At 34.6% G+C, this 23,833-nt stretch overlaps 2 protein-coding genes across 5 annotated transcripts in view; one reads left to right on the forward strand and one right to left on the reverse strand.

Moving 5' to 3' along the window:
- Positions 1-21,182, reverse strand: part of LOC136042174 (zinc finger protein ubi-d4-like) — a 49,093-nt gene extending 27,911 nt beyond the window's left edge. For all 4 annotated transcript variants that reach the window (XM_065727106.1, XM_065727104.1, XM_065727102.1 and 1 more), the window contains exons 1-5: positions 21,050-21,182; positions 8,614-8,726; positions 6,486-6,622; positions 3,731-3,823; positions 1,209-1,343 (exon numbers count right to left, since the gene is read on the reverse strand). In XM_065727106.1, coding sequence (XP_065583178.1) covers positions 1,209-1,343; positions 3,731-3,823; positions 6,486-6,622; positions 8,614-8,726; positions 21,050-21,120 — 549 coding nt within the window. In that variant the 5' untranslated portion in view covers positions 21,121-21,182. The remainder of the gene's footprint in view (positions 1-1,208; positions 1,344-3,730; positions 3,824-6,485; positions 6,623-8,613; positions 8,727-21,049) is intronic.
- Positions 21,183-21,228: 46 nt separating this feature from the next.
- LOC136042164 (complex I assembly factor TIMMDC1, mitochondrial-like) overlaps positions 21,229-23,833 on the forward strand; it is a 46,873-nt gene continuing 44,268 nt past the window's right edge. The window contains exon 1 of the mRNA XM_065727090.1: positions 21,229-21,366. Coding sequence (XP_065583162.1) covers positions 21,245-21,366 — 122 coding nt within the window. The 5' untranslated portion in view covers positions 21,229-21,244. The remainder of the gene's footprint in view (positions 21,367-23,833) is intronic.

The following is a 23,833-nucleotide window of genomic DNA, read 5'->3' on the forward strand; positions in this document are numbered from 1 at the left end:
ACTCTAGACTCTTTTTATGCGTGAGTTACAAATGAATAAATGGGCTAATCAATGCCTCAATTAATTAAAGCACCAAAAATTAATTAGATATTGTCTCTGTGTTTAATGTACCTTACAAAGTTTTAACTGAAAGTGAAGATATTAAGCACCATTAATTAATCATTTTTATTTTTACAATTTTGTTTTACGATTATTATTAATCAATGTACACTTTTTATGTATAGATATTTTAATTATTAACTGCTATTAATGTACAACAATAAAGCTTTATTTTACGATTGATTACCACACCTCAAGAAACAAGGAGTATATGCTATAAAAAATCCCGCTTTTCAAAGGAGTTAAAGAAAATAGGAACTTCATAGGGAGAAAAGAGCAAAACTAAATAGAGTAGGATAGAGGACGGGGCGTGTACAGCTGATTTGTCCTTAGACAGCTCCATACTGCGATAACTCGACAACGATAGTGGTGCAGAACTTTCACTTCCAAATTTCTATATTTTGTTTTTTCTATATTATATTTTCGATTTTATTATCATATTTATTCTATATAATAAGTTAATATTGTATATTTTTCCTTTAAAAAAAGAAAAAAAGTATATAACATTAGTAAATATTTTTTATTCTTATTTCAAATTAAATAATATATATTTTCATATATTTTATATTATAAATAATTATTATGCGTCTTTAAAATATTATATGGTTTTTCTTTAATTTAGTAAATTTTTTACATTATATATCTGATTCAGTCATCGCCAATGCACATAGTCGTTTTTTGCACTACAGGAAAACACCTTTACACCCTAATAAAAGTATAAAGCTGTAAATTAAATTAGATTTGTTTATTTTTTAGTTAATTATACAAAAAAACTCAACAACAATAAAAAAAAAAATTTAGTAGCTACTACTACTACTACTACGAATTTCTCATAGCAGCAACAAACCGCCTGAGGCCCACAAAGTTACGCATACTCCTCCTCCATCCCAGGTTGTTTACAGCCTCCCTCTTTACATCATCCCTGGAAGTTCCCATTTACCTTAAATCTTTCCTTACGACATCCTCACACGGTACCAACTGAGACAAAAATATGAATTAAAAACAAAGTTTATTACAGAATTTGGAATCTGTGCGTGCAATAAATTATTTTTATTTTGCCAAAAAATTAAGTTTTCAAAGAAAATTTGGAGTTTTACTTTTTTACTTACCTTGGGCGCTTTTACAGGAGCGACAATCCTACGTCTTCTTTTTGGTTTTGCGGTGTCTGCATAATCATCATCACTTTCTGGCTCTGGTTCTTCGAAGTCCAACACATCTTCATTTTCATCAAAAAACCAAGGTTCCTGAAAACAAAGTAAACACAATTTAATGGAGAAAATGTATCCTTTTTTTAAAATGGAAACCATGTACTATTTCTAGATGATCGCCAACACAAATTTATAAAGTGGTGATTATAAGCCATTCAAGTGTTTTGCAAGTTTTCGGAAGTGGAAGAGGGCAAAGATGCTCAAAGTCGTCAAAATAGCAAGACAAACTGACGTATTGTATGAATTTGCGGGAGCTGTGAAAACATAATTACAAAATTAAGAAATTTAGGGAGAATAAGGGCCCCAGAAGAATCTGGTTGTATCCCAAAACGTTCATGTTTTTTAACGGATAGTCTAATTAGAAACTGGTCCCATATATTTTTCATTTAGCTCATAAACTGCTTGCACATTTTCCAAACATCAGCCAGATAAGATGAACACATTGAAAAAGCCCACCCCCCCCCAAATTGCATCACTACCATGAATTTTTACGTGACGGGTATGGATTCCATCATACTTGGTTGCTTCACAGAGCTTATGAGAACCTGAAACAGTCTGCTAAATTAACGCAAAGCTTTCCCAAGCACCAATGACTGTTACCAGAGGTCAACATCTTGAAATGCAGTTTCCACTTATAGAAGTCACATGACTAGCCACTTAGTTACTCACATGACTAAAGTGAAACAACTTTTTCTAGAGGTAACATATTAAATCGGGGTCATCTAATTGTGTTGTTCTACACTATGCTCGTAAACTCCCACCTGTGTGGCATACGAATCCCTTCTAACGAAATAGTGCGTGACCTTGGCGTTTACTTTGATACCCAATTGAAATTTGATAAGCATGTTTCGGAAATTGTAAAGAATGCAAATTATCGTTTATCGTCTATAAGGAGAAGCTTTAGTAGGTTTAACCTTCGTAACTGCTTACTAATATACAAATAAATGGTCCGCCCTCTTCTTGAGTATAATACTTCTATTTAGTTTCCATTAAGTCTAACGGATGAGCACAGGATAGAAAAGGTTCAGAGAAGGGCCACTAGATTGGTCCCATACCTTCAGCGCCTTTCCTATCCGCAGAGACTTTCTCGGCTTCAACTCACGTCGTTGAAGTTTCGTAGACGTCGCAATGACCTTGTAAATATGTTTCGTATAATTAAAGGAGTGGATGATGTTGATCCAAATTTATTTTTTAAATTTAGCCATTATCACTCTACTCGTCAACATGATTATAAATTATATCCCCCAAAACCACTGAAAAAAATTGGTCAATTATCTTTCGTTAGTAGAGTTGCCGGACCATGGAATGGTTTGCCTTTGGAGGTTATCGAGGCAGAGAGTGTTCGAATTTTTAAGAGTGCATTAGTAAATACGCCTTTTTATTTAGACGCTTTTGTTATGTAGTGTCGTGTTATTTAGAAGTTTTTGCTGTTTAGTTTGTCGTTGCCAATTTACTTTAGATTAGTATTATGATTTTGTGTTTTTGCGACAAGCATTGATGCTTACCGCTATTCGTAATAATGAATAAATAAATAAATAAATAAATATATATATATATATATATATATATATATATATATATATATATATATATATATATATATATATATATATATATAAAGAAAAAATGATCATGAATTCAATTTTTAATGAAAAGATCTCTGTATGTAGTTTTTGGTAGCAATGGGTGCAATAGGTGCTAATGGGTGCAATATCGGGAATTTTTTTTCGGGCGGGATTTTACAAATGAATTTTTTCGATAGGGGGATTTACAAAAAAAACTTACAAAACGACTTAAAAACCTGTTTATGTTCATTTTTGTTACGTTTTTGCGAGTCGAACAAACATTCCGGAGGGGGGTCGTACCCCCTAACTCCCCCACGCCTGAATACGGCCTTGTTGCGAAACTTAAAATAAAAAAAAAGAAACGTGAGGGGAAAATCAGTAGGAAATAAGCTAAAAATAGACAGAAAAAAATAGGGAGCAAACATTTTGAGATGGTATAGCATTCTTTTGAAGGTTTAGTTGTCTTTGAGGACCTACAGATCGTTAAAATTGGAATTTCTATGGACTATAAGCATTGTTAAGTTTAACTAATTAGCTAAATTATTTAGTTTTAATTATTAAATTGATTAGTTTTACTTCCTATTTTCACAGTTCAGCATGACAACATTGATAAAAATGTGATACAGTCCTAAAACTTGTAAATAAACCCAAAAAATATTTAAAATAGTAGTTTTCAGGTATAAATAGAACTACGGGGTCAAGGATAAGAGATATTTTTATTCTGATATCCTTGCTATTTTAAGCTAGTGAAAAAAGCAAAAAAAAATTGAGTCAACATTTTTTAAATAATAAAATTTTTCGTGTTTCAAGTTCATTATACGCAGCCAAACTAGCAGGCACAAAATCAACCATAGTCACCTTAGATATTGTGTCCTCTTTTCCAATGGTGGTGTCTCTAGAATCTTCATGAGACATAGCCATCCCTGCTTCTTCTTCATCAAGAAGTTCCTTCTGCAAAAAAACACATTAATAATCCAATAAACAATAATAATTAAAACTTTATTTATTTATATTAATTGATTATAATTACATTGGTTAAATCAATAATATTTAAAAAATAACATAGGTTCATAGGATATTAACAATATTTAATAATATAATTAGAATAGCAATGAAAAAAATATAATAATATGTAGGTCAGAATTATTATATTAACACTGATATATTGATAATAAGAATTTATTAGACAAAAATATTAAATTATCATTTAACTGTTAAGAGCAATGACTCATGGGTTGATGCTAGCACTTACCAAGGGAGGGAAATTGAGCCTAAGAAACCCTCCAAAATCTCTTGGTATTTATGGTTAAGTTTTGCAATAACTGACAATTCATTTGACAGGTGACAATAATCATCAAATGCATAACTTAAATATAAGAAAGACAAATTTAATTTCTCTCGAACAAAATAAGAGCACTGATTCATTGTAAGCGAAAGACAAAGAACGTATATTGAATGAAAAAATTAAATGAACCCAAAAATGTTGTTTTCATGAGTCCTCATGGATTGTTTCGATAGCCAACCATGTACCTCCTAAAAAGGTCCTAGTCAGCAAATCAAAGCTAGCCTAATATTACCTAAGCCTATCTAAATCAACGACATTGGCACCAATTTAGAGAAGGGGGGATGGTAAGGCAGGGTTGACTTGATTAAATCTGATAATTCATCATTAGGATAACATCATAATATTTGTTGAAGTAAATTTCAGTTTTCTCGTCTTCTTTTATGCTGGGTTTTCATATGTATTACACACACAATTTTTATTTTTCAACTGAAAGTAAGGAGCAACATCAAAACTTGAAAGGACGAGAAAATATTACTTATATAAGGGGGCGACTCCCTCCTCAATATCTCACTCTTTACGCTATAACTTTTTTTAGAACATTTGAAAAGCTTATTATTCTAGTTAAACGGCCCATGTGTTTCAAAAGTTGTTCTTAAAGAATTTGGACAAAGAGTCAAAATTCAGTTTAAAGAGCGAGGTATTGAGGAGGAGACAGCCTCCATCATATAAATAATAATTTCTACTAGTTTTAGGTTTTGATGTTGCTCCTTACTTTCAGTTGAATAATTTTTTTTAATTTAATTCCTGATTTTATTTATTAATTTAATTATTTTTAATATAATTCCAAATTTAATTTATTTAATTTTTTAATTTAATTCCTGATGTTTTTAAATAAGGCCAGAAGATCGGGCTCCTCCTCTTGGGAAAATTCCTTCTCCTCAAAGACAATCCCTCCATGGAAAACTGTTCAGACGCAAAATTCCCCCCCCCCAGAGGGAAAATTCCTTGAGACCATTCTATTCTATCTGAAAATTCTCCCAGAAAAATCTTACAGAGGGTTCCAGGTGACACATTTTTCTTAGCGTGCTTTCATTTGAAAAAATTGTTTTTAAAATCACGTCGGAAATCCCCTCTTCCGTGTACAAGTTTTTCTGCAAATACCCCCCCACCTAGTAAAAAGTTGCTTCCGATAAAATTCCCTCGCTCTGGAAAACTTTTACCATGGAAAACTCCCCAATGGCGAATTTCTCCCGTGAAAAACACCCCCTCCTACGGAAAAATACTCTGGACAACTCTACCCCGATAAAAAATTCCCCTGGACAATTCCCTTTAACATTTACACATGTAAAATTGACTCGGCAAAGAGAAAGTAAGACAAAAAAAAAATAATTATAATACATATAGGAATTCTGGCAAATATCCCTAGTGTAAATTTTCCCCTGGAAACTTCCCTCCCCATGGAGCATTCTCCCAGTAAAAAATCATCCAGCAGGAAATTCACCCCTCCCCCCTCGCTGGAAAATATATACATACTTCCCAATAACAAATAGGCTAAACGAAATAAATTAGCTAAATTTTTAACTTAAAAGACCTTCTACAAGGGGCTGTGGGGGTCATGTTATCTCTAAAGACATAGTGATTGGGACTTTCAACAACGCTGAACAAAATGGCTACCTCAAAATTTTAATAGGACGACTCTGAAAAAAGGAGTGGCACGTAGCCTAGTTGCCCTCCAATCTTTTTGGTTACTTAAAAAAACACTAGAACTTTCAATTTCCATTCGAGTGAATCCTTTCCTGATATTCTAGGACTATTGATTATATGCAATCACCCCTTATGAGAACAAACTAAAGAACAAAAAACCCACATCCGTGATTTTTGGAAATTTGTTTAAATTCTACATTTTTGCAGATGGGAGCTTGAAACTTCTCGAATATAGTTCTCGGATACGCTGAATTTTATGATGTGATTTTCATCAAGATCCCTTGGCTTTTAGGGGGCGTCTCCCCCCTTTTCCAAAAATCAGGCTAATTTTCTCAGGCACGTAGCTTTTGATGGAGAACACTACACTTATCATTTCTATATTGGAATCACCATAACCACCCAATATTTTTAATATATTAATTGATAGACAATTTCGGTATTTAGAGTTTCGGTTACTATTGAGCCGTCTTATAGGACGAAAGTTTCGTATCAAACTGTAATTTCAGATAAAAAGGAAATGCAACATTAATTCTGTGTACTCAAACCAAACTGAGGGGTCAAAAAAAAGAAGCTCCTTAGTAACAATGCCAATAATTAATCTCTTTATCTTGGCAATAATATTACCTTTGGTGGAGCAACTAGATATTGCCTTCTCCGTTTCATCCAGGGTTTGGTAGGATATGTATATATTTGCCCTTCTTTTTGACCAGGCATCCTCTGTCTAGATGACATCCATAAGGAGGTGCAATGTTGAGCAACGCCTAAAAAAGAAGGGGCTAAATGAAATGCAATGTTAAAAACAGACGGGGTTAGGTTTTATAAGCAAATTCCCAAGTTCTTTTCCATGGAGACTTCATATATTAGACTTCTGAAAAAGACATGTTAATCGGATCAATACAGGGAAGCTGAATTAGATGGAACAGGACTGTCATCTATTGGAAATGAGGGCCTAGGACCAACAGACAAGTATGAATGGTTTATGGATCAGCTTAGGAGTTGATGGAAGACCAAAAAATCTAGATTTGGATTAAGACAATAAGAATATTAGAGACGTTGGTATTTTGCTAATACTAAACAGGATTTTGCATTAGAATATTATTGTAAACTGGATTTATGGGCCAAAGCATTAGGGACTTGGATTCATATTCGAGCAAAATCTCTGCCATTAAAAAAAAAGTTTATGAAAGAAAAAGGAGCTTCATTAAACCAAGACTGAGCATAAATAAAGTCAAATAATCTTCCAAGCGTAAAACTATCACAAATCACTATTAATAAATAAATGGAACTCAAAACATGTAAAAATTAACATGAGTAGGGCTGATAACCCCCTCATTTTCCTATCTTCTGCAAGTCATGTATTAAAGACACCAGAATTTATGATAACTAAACATGAAACAAACTTAAAAATTAACACGAATAGGGCTGATAACCCCCTCATTTTCCTATCTTCTGCAAGTCATGTATTAAAGACACCAGAATTTCTGATAACTAAACATGAAACAAACTTAAAAATTAACACGAATAGGGCTGATAACCCCCTCATTTTCCTATCTTCTGCAAGTCATGTATTAAAGACACCAGAATTTCTGATAACTAAACTGGAAACTAACTTAAAAATTAACACGAATAGGGCTGATAACCCCCTCATTTTCCTATCTTCTGCAAGTCATGTATTAAAGACACCAGAATTTCTGATAACTAAACTGGAAACTAACTTAAAAATTAACACGAACAGGGCTGATAACCCCGTCATTTTCCTATCTTCTTCAAGTTTTGTATAAAAGACAGCAGAATTTCTGATAAAATCAATATATGCTTGATTACTGTTAACGCTTGCGTCCTTATCACCCTTTGATTAGACTGTATTGTTTGTATTATTTTGTTTTTCTTTCCTTAGCGTTTTTACACCGCTTAAATTGTCATAACAAGCGGGTAACAAATAAATTATCATTAATTATCATATCAATGATCATATTTTTAATATTATTAATTATTAATATTAAATATAAATTACTTAAATATTAATTATTTAAATTAATTAATTATTTTAATTATATTAAAATATTAAATATTAATTATCATTATATTATTAATAATCATATTTTTCACATTAAATATCATATCAATTATCATATAATTAATTATCATAATCATATCAATATATATTAATGATATGATATATTATTGAATTAATGATATTATTTGACAAGCAGCTGTCATTTGACAAGTGCTGATGCCGGGTACTGCAATTCTAAATTAGCAAATGGACTATTTGCATGGAAGCTGTCAGTACAGTTGGAAGATGTCTCTGACTTCGCTCTCTGCCCTGGATGGGTATATACTGGTCTTTTCCGAAATACAGAATTCCTTGGTATCGATATGTTGCAATTCTTCCAATTGCTTTTCTCTTCATGAGGGGGCCCAAATTGGTAAGTTATTGGATCTTCCAATTTATGAATTCCTTCTCCAGGGTTCTCTCAGGAATCTCCAGGGTTGCCTGCACAGACAGCCAAGCGGAATTTGTACGGCAAGAAGGTGATGCAGACACAAAGAGACTCAGATCACTTGCAAATACGATATAAGCTATTGTCCAAATGCTTGTTATTTTTTCATATTTTCTTGTTCTGCATTTTTTCGTATTTTCTTTTTGTTTGTTTTTGTTTTTTTCTCTCCATCTACGGTTTTTTTGTCATCTTTTAACGTTTTTTCCCTCTGAAATTATTCTCTTCAGTCCAAGTAAAACAGTAAATACCTGTCTGAACATCATAGTAGGGGAGCCTCATTTTCCTATCTTCTGCAAGTCTTGTATTAAAAACACTAGAATTTCTAATAACATCAATATATGCTTGATCACTGTTAATGAACCTGAAAAATATGATATTGATAAATCATCAGTATATATAATTAATTTAAAATACTTTTTCTACGACATAAGTTTTTCAAAGAAAAAGTAAAGAGCTCCATTCAGCCAAGAATGAGCAAAAATAAAGTAAAATAATCTTCAAAGCATAAAACTATCACAAATCACTATCAATAAATAAATGAAACTCAAAACAAACAGAAATTAAATAAATAGCCAAATGAAACTAAAAATAAACAAACATTAACATGAGTAGGGCTGATAACCCCAACGCCTTCTTAACCCTTTCAGGACGGAATTATGATAGAGCTAAAGAAAAAAATCCATTTTCAGGTTTTAACCTTAAATGACCTCACATATGATGAGTTTGATGCAAAATATCAATTTCAATCATTCATTCCAGACCTACAGTTATGACTCCAATTGACATCTTCCGCTGTCACTCGCCACTAAATCCATATAATGATCTAAAATGGAAATTTATTTTTAATGCCAATACAAAGAAGAAGAAATACAAAATAGTTATTGGGTATGAAAGATTTTGAAACAGTTTCTGTTCTTCACCAGACACAATGAAACATGACACTTGAAACACTGGATTCGAGCATAAGCCGAGCAGAGCCGGCATCGCTTCTTATCAGCCACTGCCTCTGGCCAATGCTGGATGCCGTCATAGCAAACACTATTGTATGGCTTTGGTTTGGCAAGCTTTGGTCTTTTTGGAGTGGAACAGTTTGGTCTCTGAGGGGTCTTCCACGAGGCTTTGGAGTTCCATCATTTGTAGAAGTAAGGTAGTTGGCAATTTCGCTCTTGAAATCTAAGAGGCTCTTATTGTGGGTTCGGCCTTGCTGACCCATATGACGCCGATAAAGCAACCATGCGTTGACGACTGAAAGATCCAAGAAATAGTAAAAGAGACGCATATACCATTTTTTTCCACGTATATCTATCCTGTACAGCTCAATGAGCATGTCACTGAGGTCAACACCACCCATGAATTTGTTGTACTCAGCAATACACAGGGGACGGAGAACGTCGACGTACTTCTTTGAAGTACGGTCCCAGCGTTTGCAGTTATCTGAAGGTTCGGCGCCGACAAATGACGAAGCAATGCAGACGCTCTTGTTGTCGAACCACTTCGTAACCAATATACCGCTATTGGTCTCAACTCTGTAGTCAAAACTTCCTCTTCCCTTTTTTTTCAGTAAATCATCAGCTTCGATATTGCAACCTTTCAGTCTGTTTTTCCTGACGGTGCCAGCTGAATGAATCCCGTGTAAAAGGAGCTCGCGAATCAGTGGTATACTTGTGTAATAATTGTCAAAAAAGAGCTTGAAGTTTTTGTTTCTTGGAATCTCCACTGCTAGTCTGAGCACAACCTCTGCTCCCTGACCAAGCTCAGTGACCGGAACTGAAGCTTTCCCAGTATAGACCTCAAAGTCGTAGATGATTCCGCTGGCCCCTGCACGACTGAATATCTTGATTCCCCAGGAGTGGGGTTTGTCCTTGAGGTATTGCTTGAACCTTAGCTTTCCTTTAAAAGGGACCATTTGCTCGTCAATACTCTGCCTTTCCTCTGCAGGGATTTTAGTTAGATTTGCTTGCAGTCCGTCTATAACCGGCCGAAGTTTAAAAAGAGAGTCATAGCCGTCTTGACCTTTTGGAACAGCAGGGTGGTTATCGTATGCATGAAAAAATCTTCGAAGGGTTTTTAACCTGTCTCTGGGCATGACATCTGCAATGAGGGGAAACCTTGGGTTGTTTTATTATGCCCATGAGCATATGGATTCCCAGGAACTGTCCCATTTCTTTATTGGTGACTTTAAGTTGGACACCCTCCTTCTGCATCACATACAAATTGGACTGAAAAAGAATGCGTTCGACCATGTCATCGTCAAACATCTGCTTGAAATATTCAATAGGGGTTGGAATTTCCGGAGGAGGTGGTGGAAGAGAAGACTTCCAGGTTACATCGGGCGATTCAAAGTTTTGTTTTCTCCATCGAAATTCTCTGGAAGATGAAGATTGGAAAGGTGTTGCTGTACCAGAGGTAGATGGGTCACTAATGACAGAGGCAACCAAAGGGTATGGTGGTGGAGATGCACTTCGGTTGACGATGTGTACGTGAGTCAGTGACGATAAAGGTAAATCATCTTCATCAACGTTGTATTCAAGGGAGGGGTCGACAGGGGGGTTCCAGTCAAGATCGTTATCATCTTCCTCATGGTCAAGGCCCTCCTCGTCTTCTATTTCCAGATCAGACAGTTCTCCATCTGGTTCAAGAATATACTGAACAGCTTCGTCCCGTGAAAAGATGTGGTTCGCATTTCGTGTAGTCTGGCTTCTGAATAATCTTTCCTCCCGCTTTGACATGATAGCACTAAAAATAAAAAAAATCATTAATTGTTGAAATTAATTTAAATTGTTGTTTGATATAATGCATGTCAATAAAAAAGTATGTGTAATATTTATCATTTTTATTGAAATATACAGATATCAGGCCGGTTTCCATCAAATTTGACCAAATATTTGGATAAGTATGGTTTCTTGGACAAAAGAATTGTTTAGGTTTTCTTAGCTTTCTCTATATCAAACACTATATCTTTATATCTTTCATCAGATTCAGCACACAGATAATAAAACAAAAGCAAAGAATCCAACTTTTTTGCTTTTCTGCATCCAGACATTTTGCTTCAAGTCAAAAATTTAATAACATTTAGTCTTCTTAGCTTTCAGTAACGTTTTGACTAAAATATCCCTTATCCTATAATTATATTCAGGGCTAATCTATTTCACTAAATTTTTTATGCTTTACCATTAAAAATTACCAGAATCATGAAAAATCATTTGTTTTTTGAAAAATAATCACTAAAAGTCACAAACTAGGTAGCACAACTACAAAGCTACCACAACTAAAAATTCTAAGGTTACAAAGAAATAACAAAAACATGCGAACAAAATGATAGCCCCCGTAACACAAAACCGACTATTAAAACGTTTGTTTTACCTTCATGGCCGGTTGATGCCTTATGGGATCAAGACAAATGAGTGGCCCTATCGGTAAACCAGAGACCCCCCACCTCAAATAATTAGTCTTAATTGATATTTAATCATTCTTTATCTGCCCAATTTTTTCTTTAACTGTAACACTCCAAACAAAGAAAATAAAAAATAAAATATTTCCCTTACCTTCAGTAGTTCCTTCAATTACAAAACAAAGAACTGAAATGACCTGGGTAAAACCCAACAGATGTTTGTGCGTCTAAACGGGTATTTATTCGAAAGAACTCGATGTCCGCTATCTTATGGTATAATTTACGATTCAATTTCTTATAACTGGATGGCACTTATGCTGCAGCAAAGACTGTGATTCCAATTGTAATCACACGCCATGAAAGGGTTAATACCAGAACAAAATTTGTGCTTTACTGAAAAAAACAAACAAACAAATGACCTTGGATTGTCAGTTTAATGGACATATATTGACATTTCTATCTTAAAGTTTTGAAGATCTTTCATTTGTGAAAGTAAGAAAGGTGAAAACATTTGAAACGTATTTGGTTTTCAGTAAAGCGCAAATTGTGTTCTGGTATTAAGAAGGCAAAGGGGTTATCAGCCCTACTAATGTTAATGTTTGCTCGTTTTGAATTTTATTTATTTATTAATAGTGATTTGTCATAGTTTTACACTAGGAAGCTTATTTGACTTTATTATTACTGCCCCTAGGGCATAACTTATAACCCTTGCCCTGCGGGCTGTGGGAAGGTTATTCTTAAAGACATAATTTCTGGATCTTTCAATTATGTTGAACGAAATGGCTGTCTAAAAATTTTGATTGGATATGTTTGGGGATATGGTGGGCGTGGGAAGAGGGTTAGTTGCCCTCCAATCACTTTTTACTATAAAAAGCGCACTAGCCCTTTCAATCTTCAATCAATTGAGCTCTTTTTGAAGTTTTTACAACAACAAACGCTATCTCAAAATTTTTATCAGATGCATTTCAGGACAATACAAGGTGTGTGTGTGTGTGGGGGGGGGGTTATCCACCCTCTGATCACTCTAAGCCTCAAAAAGGGCACTTACGCTTCTGATTAGCAATCCAATGAGGCCCCTCTGAAGTTTATACGATCACCCTTTCTACATGAACCTTAAATGCCCCTAGTGCATAGCTTACAACCTTTTGCCTGAGGGCTATGGGAGGGTTGTCATCCTCAAAGACATACTTTCCTGATCTTACAACTACATTAAACAAAATGGCTATCTCAAAATTTTGATTGAATGTGTTTGAGGAAATAGTGGAACTGGCAGGGGGGTTAATTGCCATCTACAAAAGATTATAGTGGAGTAAGGAAAAATAAAAGGAAAAACTAAATACACTAAAAAAAGAAACACTTAAGTTATAAATGGAGAAAAATGTTGTCAATTCAGTATCACAGTCTTATCACAGATTCTTGACCATTCTTTGACTGGATTCATAATTTCAAATTTTTCAAGATGAGAATTTTGGTGCCGTTTAGGAATAAACAAAAGGGACTTTGCGTATCTAAAATAGCACTTATTCTGTTACTACTACTACTACTAACAACTCGCCGCAGCAACAAGCCGCCCAAGGCCAACAAAGCTACACATGCTCTTCCTCCATCCCAATCTATTAAAAGCCTCCCTCTTTACACCCTCCCAGGGCGTTCCATTTCCTTTAAATCTTTCTTTATGACATACTCCCATCCCAGACGAGGTATTCCCCAGATGAGTATCATTTTTATCACAGACTTATCACAGATTCTTGACCATTCTTTGACTGGATTCATAATTTCAAATTTTTCAAGATGGGAATTTTGGTGCCGTTTAGGAATAAACAACAGGGAGTTTGCGTATCTAAAATAGCACTTATTCTATCACTACTACTACTAACAACTCACCGCAGCAACAAGCCGCCGAAGGCCAACAAAGCTACACATGCTCCTCCTCCATCCCAATCTATTAAAAGCCTCCCTCTTTACACCCTCCCAGGGAGTTCCATTTCCTTTAAATCTTTCTTTATGACATACTCTCATCCTAGACGAGGACGAAATAATTTCCATTTTGTCCAAGACAGTTGGCCAAAAAGGACAACTTTCGGTAGTCTGTCATCCTTCATCTGCAGAATGTGCCCTAGCCATCTCAACTTTTCTTTCGTTATAGCCCTAGAAAGCAGGATTGAACCACATTTTTTTTTACACCTACTGTTTAAAATACGGTCAGTCAACCTGGTACCCAAAACAATCTGTAGGCTATTTCCCTGGAAAACATCTAGTAAATCGTCATCCGCTTTTCGGGCGCCCATACTTCACAGCTATATTTGACCACTCTCATCACTGTACGTTCCAATATTCTAATCTTGGTTTGCAGACTTATCTTCCTATTCTTTCAAACCTTTTTTTACTGTGAAAAAACACCCTGAGCCTTGGCTATTCTACTTTTAACATCTTCACTGCTCCCACCATCTTTACTAATAATACAACCAATGTAAGTGAAGCTGCCCACCTGATCAATCCTTTTGTAACCCAATGTTGCACCCTGAAGTCGCAAAACCTCTAGAAATTCATTCATTTTGCTCATACTTTCATCTAGGATGCTTAAATCATCAGCATAATCGAAGTCCAAGAGAGCTGTTCCTCCCTATTTGATTCCGTGGTCTCGCATTGCCTTTCCTGTGCTCCTTAAGATAAAGTCCATCAACATGATCCATATTAAGGGGGATAGAACGCAACCCTGCTTAACTCCTGATTTAATACACAAACAGCTGCTATCCTCATTCCCTATCTTAACTGGAGCAGTATTGTTTTCGTACATAGAACTAATCACTTTAATGTATTTGTCTGGTATACCATATAAAGATAATACATTTGGTAAAGCTCTTCTATCAAGAGAATCGAAGGCTTGTTCATAATTTATAAAACTGAGGACCAAAGGTGTTTAATAACTAAGGCACTTCTCAATTATTAACCTAAGAGTGAAAATTTGGTTGACACATCCTCTACCTTTTCTAAAACCACACTGTTCTTTGCTTAAAACTTGGTCCACAACATCCCTCAGTTTAAAAAGTATCATATTACTAAGTAATTTACTACCTACAGAGACCAGACTAATGCCTCAATAATTAAAATACTCACTCTTGTCACCTTTCTTATACAGTGGTTTAACTAAGGTTTCCCCTTTTTCAAAAATCATATTCATAATCGTTCAGTAACTTATTTCTAACCTCAGAGCCACCATATTTAAGAAACTCATTTACCACACTATCAGCACGTGGAGCCTTATTATTTTTTAATCCTTTTAGTACTGTTGGTAATTTTTCCTCATAAAACAAATCTTCCTTCACATCCAAGGTATCACAAACTTTTTCATTCTCTTCTATATCTTTTCCTGCAACTGTATCTTGGTTTAGCATATGCTCAAAATATTCTGCCCATCTATCTTTAACTCTTTCCTTAATTGTTTTCATATGATCTATCACTCAGATAATACTTGTAAAAACCCCTTCTCTCTATTAAACAAAGAGAAAGTCTTAGCTTTCTTCCCTGAGACACCATCAGAACTTCACAAATTGTTTTTCTAAAATCATTTCAACCATCTTCCACATTGTCAAATTTTAAACTCTTCAAGTTTTTTATTCAACTGTTTCTGGGAAGTTTCAAACACCATATTTTTATAATAACTAGATTATTATACCTACAAAATTGCAAAAGTCTGTAGCCATTTCTGGTTTCTTTTCCTACACCAAATTTACATAGGATACCATCTATCCCTATTTCTACCAACATGGGCATTAAAATCTCCTAGTAAAAACGCCATATTTCTACCTTGGACTCTGTCTATTTACTCCTTTAACTGCAAGTAACTGTAAATTATGGTAAAATTCATCCAAGTCACTAGTATTTCAGTCAATTGGTTCAACAGGGACATATACTACAAAAACTGATACCCTGAACTTTATAGTCATAAAATGAGCAGTTAGCATTCTATTATTAATACCTTCCCGGCCTAAACAAGACTTTGCAGCCCCCTTATTCATCATGAGCCCTACTCCCTGTCTATGCATCCCATCCAACCTGCCAGAGTAAACAAATTCTACATCACCTATTTTCATGCTTCCTACTCCTGAGATATGAGTTTCTGAAACTACTAATACGTCCAGTTTGAATCATCTGAATTTGTCAGTCAAAACATCAATACGATAGTCATTTTTTAACATTGTAACGTTCTAAGTTCCAATTTTCCTGTTCTTTAAATCATTGAAATTATTTTGGCCTCAGGAAAAGCAATTATACTGAATATCAGTGCAGGATGGGGATCAACATATCTATTTAAGTCTAACCAAAGTGCTTAAGCCAGCTTAGAGCCAGAGAGGAAGAAGTCCCTTTGACCTCCAGTATGAATGTAGGCTTTGTGCAATCCTGGGCTGATCTTGGTCACAACATGGTTTTCAACACTTGATGATGCTCTTCTATCAACAAGAGTCAAAATCCTGCACAGACAGTCCCAAGCTTGTTACCTCTGACTCATTATATATTTATGCCTAAAAATATTTCGCTACAACTGGAAGACAACCCATAGTAGATAAATTAGCTAGGAAGAGGTTTTTCAGCCCAAAAACGCCCATCAAAACAGACCAAGCCCAGACCATTAATCAGAATCCCATGCAAATGCAGTGTAGTTTACTTGGCTATAATTTGCTCAAGAGGCCCACTTCTTAAGTGGGAATAGAGGACCCAAAAAGAGCTGAGGCAGCCCTTTGCAGAGGCCATTGTCCATAGATCTGGATCTTATGCCCTACTGCAATTATCCTCCTATAGAGGATCTTCCCACAATGGCGTTCTGTGTCACCATGCAATTTAAACCATTACTAGAAGGAGGTTTGTAACTCATGGAATGTACGGACATGGCTGTGGGCCCTATTGAGTGTACATATGGGGGCTCCTCCCCCTCCACCTGAACTTATAGCCCCGGGCGAGGGCGCCCAGTCTCTATTATGGACCCCCACGGACAAGGTCCCCTTGGTCCATACCTCCCATGGAGGTACCCTAAAGATCTGCAAAGCATTCCCTTATCACCACCTGGGGACATAATATTGCCACCTAGCACTTATTAATTTTAGTTATGCCACTATTGGCAAGTAGATGAGCTGCAATGGCAAGGTAAATAATGTGTGGTTTGCACACGAAATTAGAACAATAAATAGAAGCAAGTGATTTCCTGGAGTGTAAAAGAGCATCAAGAGATTGCATGTGATTAATACTATCAAACGCTTTCGGTATATCAACAGTGCACACATAATAATATTAGAAGCTATTGGGTAAGTTTTTAAAGTGCATTGTTGAAAGGCCATCAGGGTATATCCCATTATTAGCTTTAGACAGAACTTTTCTAATAGTTTTTTTCAACCTGTTTCAGTGATATAGCAATCCTGTCCTGAAAAACGTCTAAGCCAGCTAAAAAAGTCCTCTTCATAATATTTGCTTATGGCAAGATTTTTGATCCCATAAACTGATATGTAATAAAAATTCCAATCATCTGGAGTCAGAGAAGACCTAGGTTAACTTCCATCAGTTTGGATTGTATTTTGCCAACATGTCTTGTTTCCAGTGAAATGTTGTCTGATAATACAGTATTTTTTCAGCTCAGATTTATATTTCCATTTAGTGCTCTGTTCAACTCAAAAACATTCCCATGCCAGGGAGACAAGGGATGGATCTACAAGACAGAATTTGGTCAATATTGGATGTATGTCTACTAGAATGGGTATATGTAAAATCCTAAGACTTTTGACCAAATTTGAAAGGAAGTGGGTAGGCAATTCAGAAAAATGTCAGAGTTGTCAGTTGCTGTCAAAACAATCACCAGCTATAACCTTTTTGACCAAATTTGAAAGGAAGTGGGTAGGCCATTCAGAAAAATGTCTGAGTTGTCAGTTGCTGGATTGCTGTTGAAATAATCACCAGCTATAACCCTTTTCTCCAACTATACTCAAAAGATTCCAGACATTGCCAAAGTGCATCAGATGCTTTAGAAAACTATGTCAGCAAGATGGCATTATTATAATTAGTAGGCATATATACATTTATTAACCCAGTACCCACAGCAAAACAGACAAGACAACAAGTTACTAATTTTAATTGACAACTTTGCTGATAATTCTTTCCTCATATATGTTGCAAGGCCTCCAGATAGATGCCCTGCTGTTAACTTAGCAGGCTGTAGGAACAGGTCAGGCAATTTGGATCTATTTAAGTAATTTGCATTCAATCCAGAGACTATTTATCCCTGAATGAAGTATTGTATAAAGCCAAATTGTTTTTCTTCTCAAAGCTTACATTTATATTGTTTAGGCTACCATTTGGTAATTTTGTAGAGAGAGCAGTAGGGGCCTCCTTGGAAAAAGCTTTAGCTTTAACAATGTCACTAAATTTGACTTGTACCTTGTTATTTCTTAACTATTTGACCCCTTGTATCCCATCTTTGGATTGCAGTTGACTAAATACCTGCTGGCTGGACAAAGGGTCCATGCAAGGATCATCTTCTATGATGACAAAGCAGGTTGGATATAAACATATAACCAATGTTTATTTATTATTTTTATTCATACCAAATATGGTAAGCTTTCAAGCTTGTTGCACTAAACATAATAAAAAGAAGTTATGATAATGTGGACAACATAATATACACATACAAATCTATGAAAAATAACAACTACAACAAACACAGACAAATAATACTATAAATGATTTACAATAAAAATGTGTTTCTGCTAGTTTTGTTTTGAATAAATGTATTTATATGTAAAAAATATAGAAAACATAATTATAAAAATCCATTATTTTTCAATTTGTCACTACAAAATATCTATAATGGATCTAAATCTAATATGGTTATATACAATTTTATATATAGTCTGCAGAGTTACAAAGCATTTCCAAAGTGGCCTACAAGATCACTTGGGTTGGCCACCCCTGGTATATACCATAGTTTTTATTCTCTTTTAAGCCTGGTATCAAGAAGACTCTGGCCAGATGCATTGCTTTGGAGAAATTGAGCCAGCAAGATTTTGCAATAGATAGTTGATTTAAACATTTGTGCTTTTATTTCTTTCTTTGCCTCTCATTTGACATGCCCCTTGGCTAGTTAAATGAATGAAACAGGTTTGTCAGAACAGCAAAACAGAGAGAATCAAAAGGAATAATCATATAAAACATAACTATAATGTATACTGCAATATATGTATAAATGAATCCTAAAAAGAACAGAATGAAAATGAAAAATCAAGTAGAAACTAAAACAACAGAAATTACCACTAGCAGGAGTATCTCTTTTTATTGTAATTTCTTCATTCCCTTTTAATCAACCACTTACTAAGTTCTACCTTCCTCCCCCCTTCCATGTGAAACAGCTGTGAGAATAAAAGTTTTGGTACTTGTGTGTTAAATGAAACACACTCAAGAATTATGCTGCCTAGATCTGACAAAAACTGGTTTGCCTCTCTGTTATCAGTTATGATTGGCTTATTTTGAGTGAGAAAACTATGTAGGTATATTTTAATTAAATACTTAATATTTAGAGGTGGTTAGGGATTAGGTTAAGTTAGGTATGAACAAAGTTCCATAGCTGCCAGAAGCAGAATTCAACAGAATTCCAAAAGCTGCTGACACTTTAGCAGGACAACTTGTGTTTTGACAGCTTTTCTTTGAGCAAAAAGTATTTTTTACAAAATTTAATTTTTGGCCAACAAATTTGAAAATTGCCAAGTAGCATTGCTACCTTGGGACCCCTTTTTTTCTGTGACAGGGCATTTAACATAATGCATTCTGTGTGGCCTGCTTTCCATAATTCTTTGCAGTAGTTTCATGAATCCAGGGCCAAAAAAATACTCTGGGTAGGTATTGCCAAGCTTGCATGTTAGCCCTCTTCTTATTCTAAGTCTTTGAAATTTGCCTGCTTGACAGGTCTAGGGTAAAAGACCTTTTTTTGGGAAAGATCAATTTTCTTTAAGATTCATGATTCATGCACGATCCAATGTGAGGGTAGTAACAAGAGTCACGTCTTCTTGGTGAAATTATCACAAATGATTTGTTAACATAAGTTAAAAATATGGCCTAAATTTTGAAAAGCAACTGAAAAGAAAAAATTAGATTAAATCTTTCTGATTTATAGAATAAATTTCAAGCAATAAAAGTTAGATTTTTTGAATCAGAAGAAAATCAACTTTCTGTTAATATGTGAATAAAAGTGAAACACTGAAATGATATTTACATCAAAATATAATTATTAATATTTTCAAAAACAAGGTCCTTGTAGGTAAGGCAATAAAGATTTTTAGCTATTTGTTGACATATACAATTTTCCTGAATTCCTCTTTGGTGATAAAATGTGAGAGTTTGAGTTTTACATAATTTTGCTCAATTGGATAGCCTACTTGTTTTCTACCCTATGACTGTTGAAATTTTGACATGACAATATTTTACTTTTTTTTTAGATATCAATCTCCTTTTCTCTGGTTTTAGTTCTAAGAATGCAATTCCTGTTATTTGAGTAGAATTTTAAGCCATATCAGTGGGGTTTTTTCTAAATTTAGAAAATATATTTGTAGATTTTTGAAACCTCATAAATTGGGATAGAGCAAATTTGTGAAGCTAAAAACAGTTTTCTTTTATTACATCTGAGCAGAAGGTCCATTTTGCAAGGTTTCATTTTCATAACACAGAACTTTTTAAAGTTCATCAAAGGTCACAGCCATCTAGAGGGAGAAGGAGTGGAGGTAGGTACTTTTAAGCAGCCTACTTTTCCTACACACACCTTAGTCTGTAAACCCATCCCTGAAAGCTTCATTTTCCTAGCCTAACATCTTTCCAAGATAGCAAAAAGTAGCTAAACTAGAATTTTTTCCCTTTGTATAGACCTACCAAAAAGGAGAAAGAAATTATAATTTCCAAGGGTTCAAAAGAGGCTTAAAACTGAATTTGCATGAAAAGCAATTATTATATTCATAAACAACATAATAAATGGCATCTTGTGGCATGTTCACTTTTTTGTAGGTCAATAATATGTACTCCTCAGTATTTACCCAAAAAGCCTTTAAGTAGCCTAATGTTTGTTTTGTCCCTAGGTCAATATCAGAAATGAGTAGCCTATATATTTACTGAAGACAAAGAAAAATATTTTAGAAAATGTACGGAGTGAAAATGCCCCCCCCCCCTATTTCATGTCACTGCCTACCCTAGACTCAAGGACACACCTCTGAGAGAACAACAATCTCTTTATGATAAGTCATTTTTAAATAAAACTTTAACCTTACTTTTCTAGCTTAGACACTAATTCTTTGTTTACAGTTATATCACTCCACATGCTGTCTACTGTACTAGCCATTTTTAATTTTATTTAACTTAATAAAGAATGATCAATTCTGTTTTTATTTCTTATCAGATTGCTATTTTTAAGCCGTAGATAGCGCTTTTTAAGAATAGAAGCAGAAATTTCAAAATTGCAAAGCATGGGAAATCAGTTTGCGAAAGCAAATTTTGACATTCTACCAGATGAAAAAAAAACATATTTGAATATTCCTGATGAACATATAAAGGGATATGAAGCAGTCAAAAGAATATTTACAATAAGGTTAGCTTTGTAGTATAGAGTCATTTCCTGGGAGCCTGCTGGGTGTTTAAGACTTTAGCCTATGAAAACTCAATGTTACTTTTATGTAACTTTTTTATGCTTTTCTGGTAAAATTATAGTTTAGTGAATTATAGGTCCAGATTAGTTGCTTTTGAGAAACAAAAATTACTATGAAAACAATCCTTAGGCCTAGCCTACTTCTTAATAGGCTATGCAGAATAGTTTTTGCTAACATATTTTACATGGAGCTCTGCTATAGCCAGTGGTGTATTGGGAGGGGGGCAAGTTAGCAGTTTCCTCCCCATAATTTAGAGAAAAGACCTTAAGGACAACACCCTATTTTGTTATTATTTAGGCCTATTTAAAAAAATGAAAAAATAGACAAACCAAAGTGCACTTTTTGATGCCATGTGGCACTTTGTGACTGATTTATTAAGTTGAACCTATAAGGAACAATTAAATGTAAAAACTATTTTATAAACCTCAACAACCTCAAGGAGAACACTGTTTCTGCTGAATCAACAGATATATTCTAATGCCATCTGCATGCTGAGTGGAGTGACAAACCATGGAGATTTGACTGGGATGCACCAGAATCTAATCAACCACGCATGCAACTTTCATCACAAGGAGTGATTCAACAGGATCAAAAGTCCTTATTTCACTCCAAGCTGTGATTTAAGGCAATGAATTAGCTCATAATTAGTTTTCTATGATGTCCATGTGTCTGGCATAGCCTTTTCATTCTGAAAATGTCATCCAAGTTGTGGTTCTAGTGTACCATGTGGCACTTTATGATGGCATTATCAAGTCTAATGTATAAAAAAACCATAAGATATAAGAATTAGCTTTTATGAGTCCTTAAACAGTGCTCTATGATGTTCCAGTGCCTCAATAGCAACAAAGAAAAATAAGAGGACATATCACTACTGCCCATGTAGAAAGATGATTTTTTCTTGTTGTTCAATGAAAGGGTTGTAATTTTACTCTCAACAATGGCAATTTCAGAGGTTTACTTTTTGATATGCTAGGACATTATTTTCAAATCACAGAAAACTGAATTATGTAATGCATGGGGCTATTGGAATAGTGCATAGTTCAGCTGCAGGATTTAGTCTCCTATGATGGGTGCAGGAGTTGCAGGAAGTGAAAGAGGAATATGCAAATAGAAATTAACAGTAAAACTTTCAATAAAAAGCCATGGCTGAGCTTTTTGTAAAACTCATGGCTCAGCCTTTGTAAAAATTAAGTCCATTACTTAATTTAGGTTTGTTTGATATATGTGCATCAATTATTTATGTATTCTGTAATATTTTTGAATTTAACCAAGTAAAATCTTTGCTAAATAGTAACTTTTCTTTGATGTTGCTTGAAGAAAAGTGTCCAATTTGAGTCTAAGGGAAAGAATGGGCTATCTTTACTTTTTAATCTCTCAGTACATTCCCCCCCCCACTCCTCAGGCTGAAGATTGCATGCACATGTGGTCCCAGGATCAGGAAAGTTGGGTTACAAAATATTTTTTAAGTTATTAATTCAGTATAAGCACATCCATGGGCTCAGCAGTATAAGATGGCTAAACTTCCAGTTCCATAAACACTGGTTTTGTCCAGCTCTTAACTTTGATGTATTTTATAGTATTATTAAAAATATAATTTATATCAATTTTATGTGTTTATGATAGGCTAATAAAACCCATAAAGGGCAGAGCTCCTAACTTTTTACTCAGGACCAACCTTAAAAAAGCAATGAAAAGTGGAACAGGAAGAAGAAGGTATTGAACTGGGATTTGATTCCCATCTAGGTCTTCTTATATCAAACAGTTTGTGGTAACAAACTGTAGTAAGGAGTGACCCAACTAATAGTAACCAAACTCTAAAGAAGCGAATTTCGATACCAATAGACACATCAAAAGAATTGGATTTTTATAAAGATTTTTAAATATAAGTTTCATCAAGTTTAGACTTACCTGTCAAAAGTTACAAGCCTGAGAAAATTTATCTTATTTTTGAAAAAAAGTGTAAACAAACTGATACATTATATACAAATATATACACATTATATACATGTGGGCTTCCAAAGGGGTTTATCAGCAACATCCCAGCAATGCCTAAGGTTGTTAAGCTGAAACTTCCTGGGCTACCAGTATTACTACCACTTTTGCAACTACCACAACTACTGCTACTATTACTGCTAATATTGAACTAAATCAAAATATTTGAAGTGCATTCAGGTTGTCAAAATAAAGCAGGTTGTCAAGTCTTTCAGTTATTCTTTGAGGGTAAATCTCTGTTGCTTTAAAACAAAATCAAACTGCACTACGTGCATGCTGGTTGTCAATAAGATGTATCAGTAATAGCTCAAGAATAACAGAGGGTATTAAGTTGAAACTTCCAAGGCGACCACTATTAATACTTCTGCCCTTACTATAAATAAATAAAAAAAATTCTAAGCGAAGAGAAATAATAGT

The sequence above is a fragment of the Artemia franciscana genome, unplaced genomic scaffold, assembly GCF_032884065.1.
Source record: "Artemia franciscana unplaced genomic scaffold, ASM3288406v1 PGA_scaffold_74, whole genome shotgun sequence".
NCBI classification, from domain to species: domain Eukaryota; kingdom Metazoa; phylum Arthropoda; class Branchiopoda; order Anostraca; family Artemiidae; genus Artemia; species Artemia franciscana.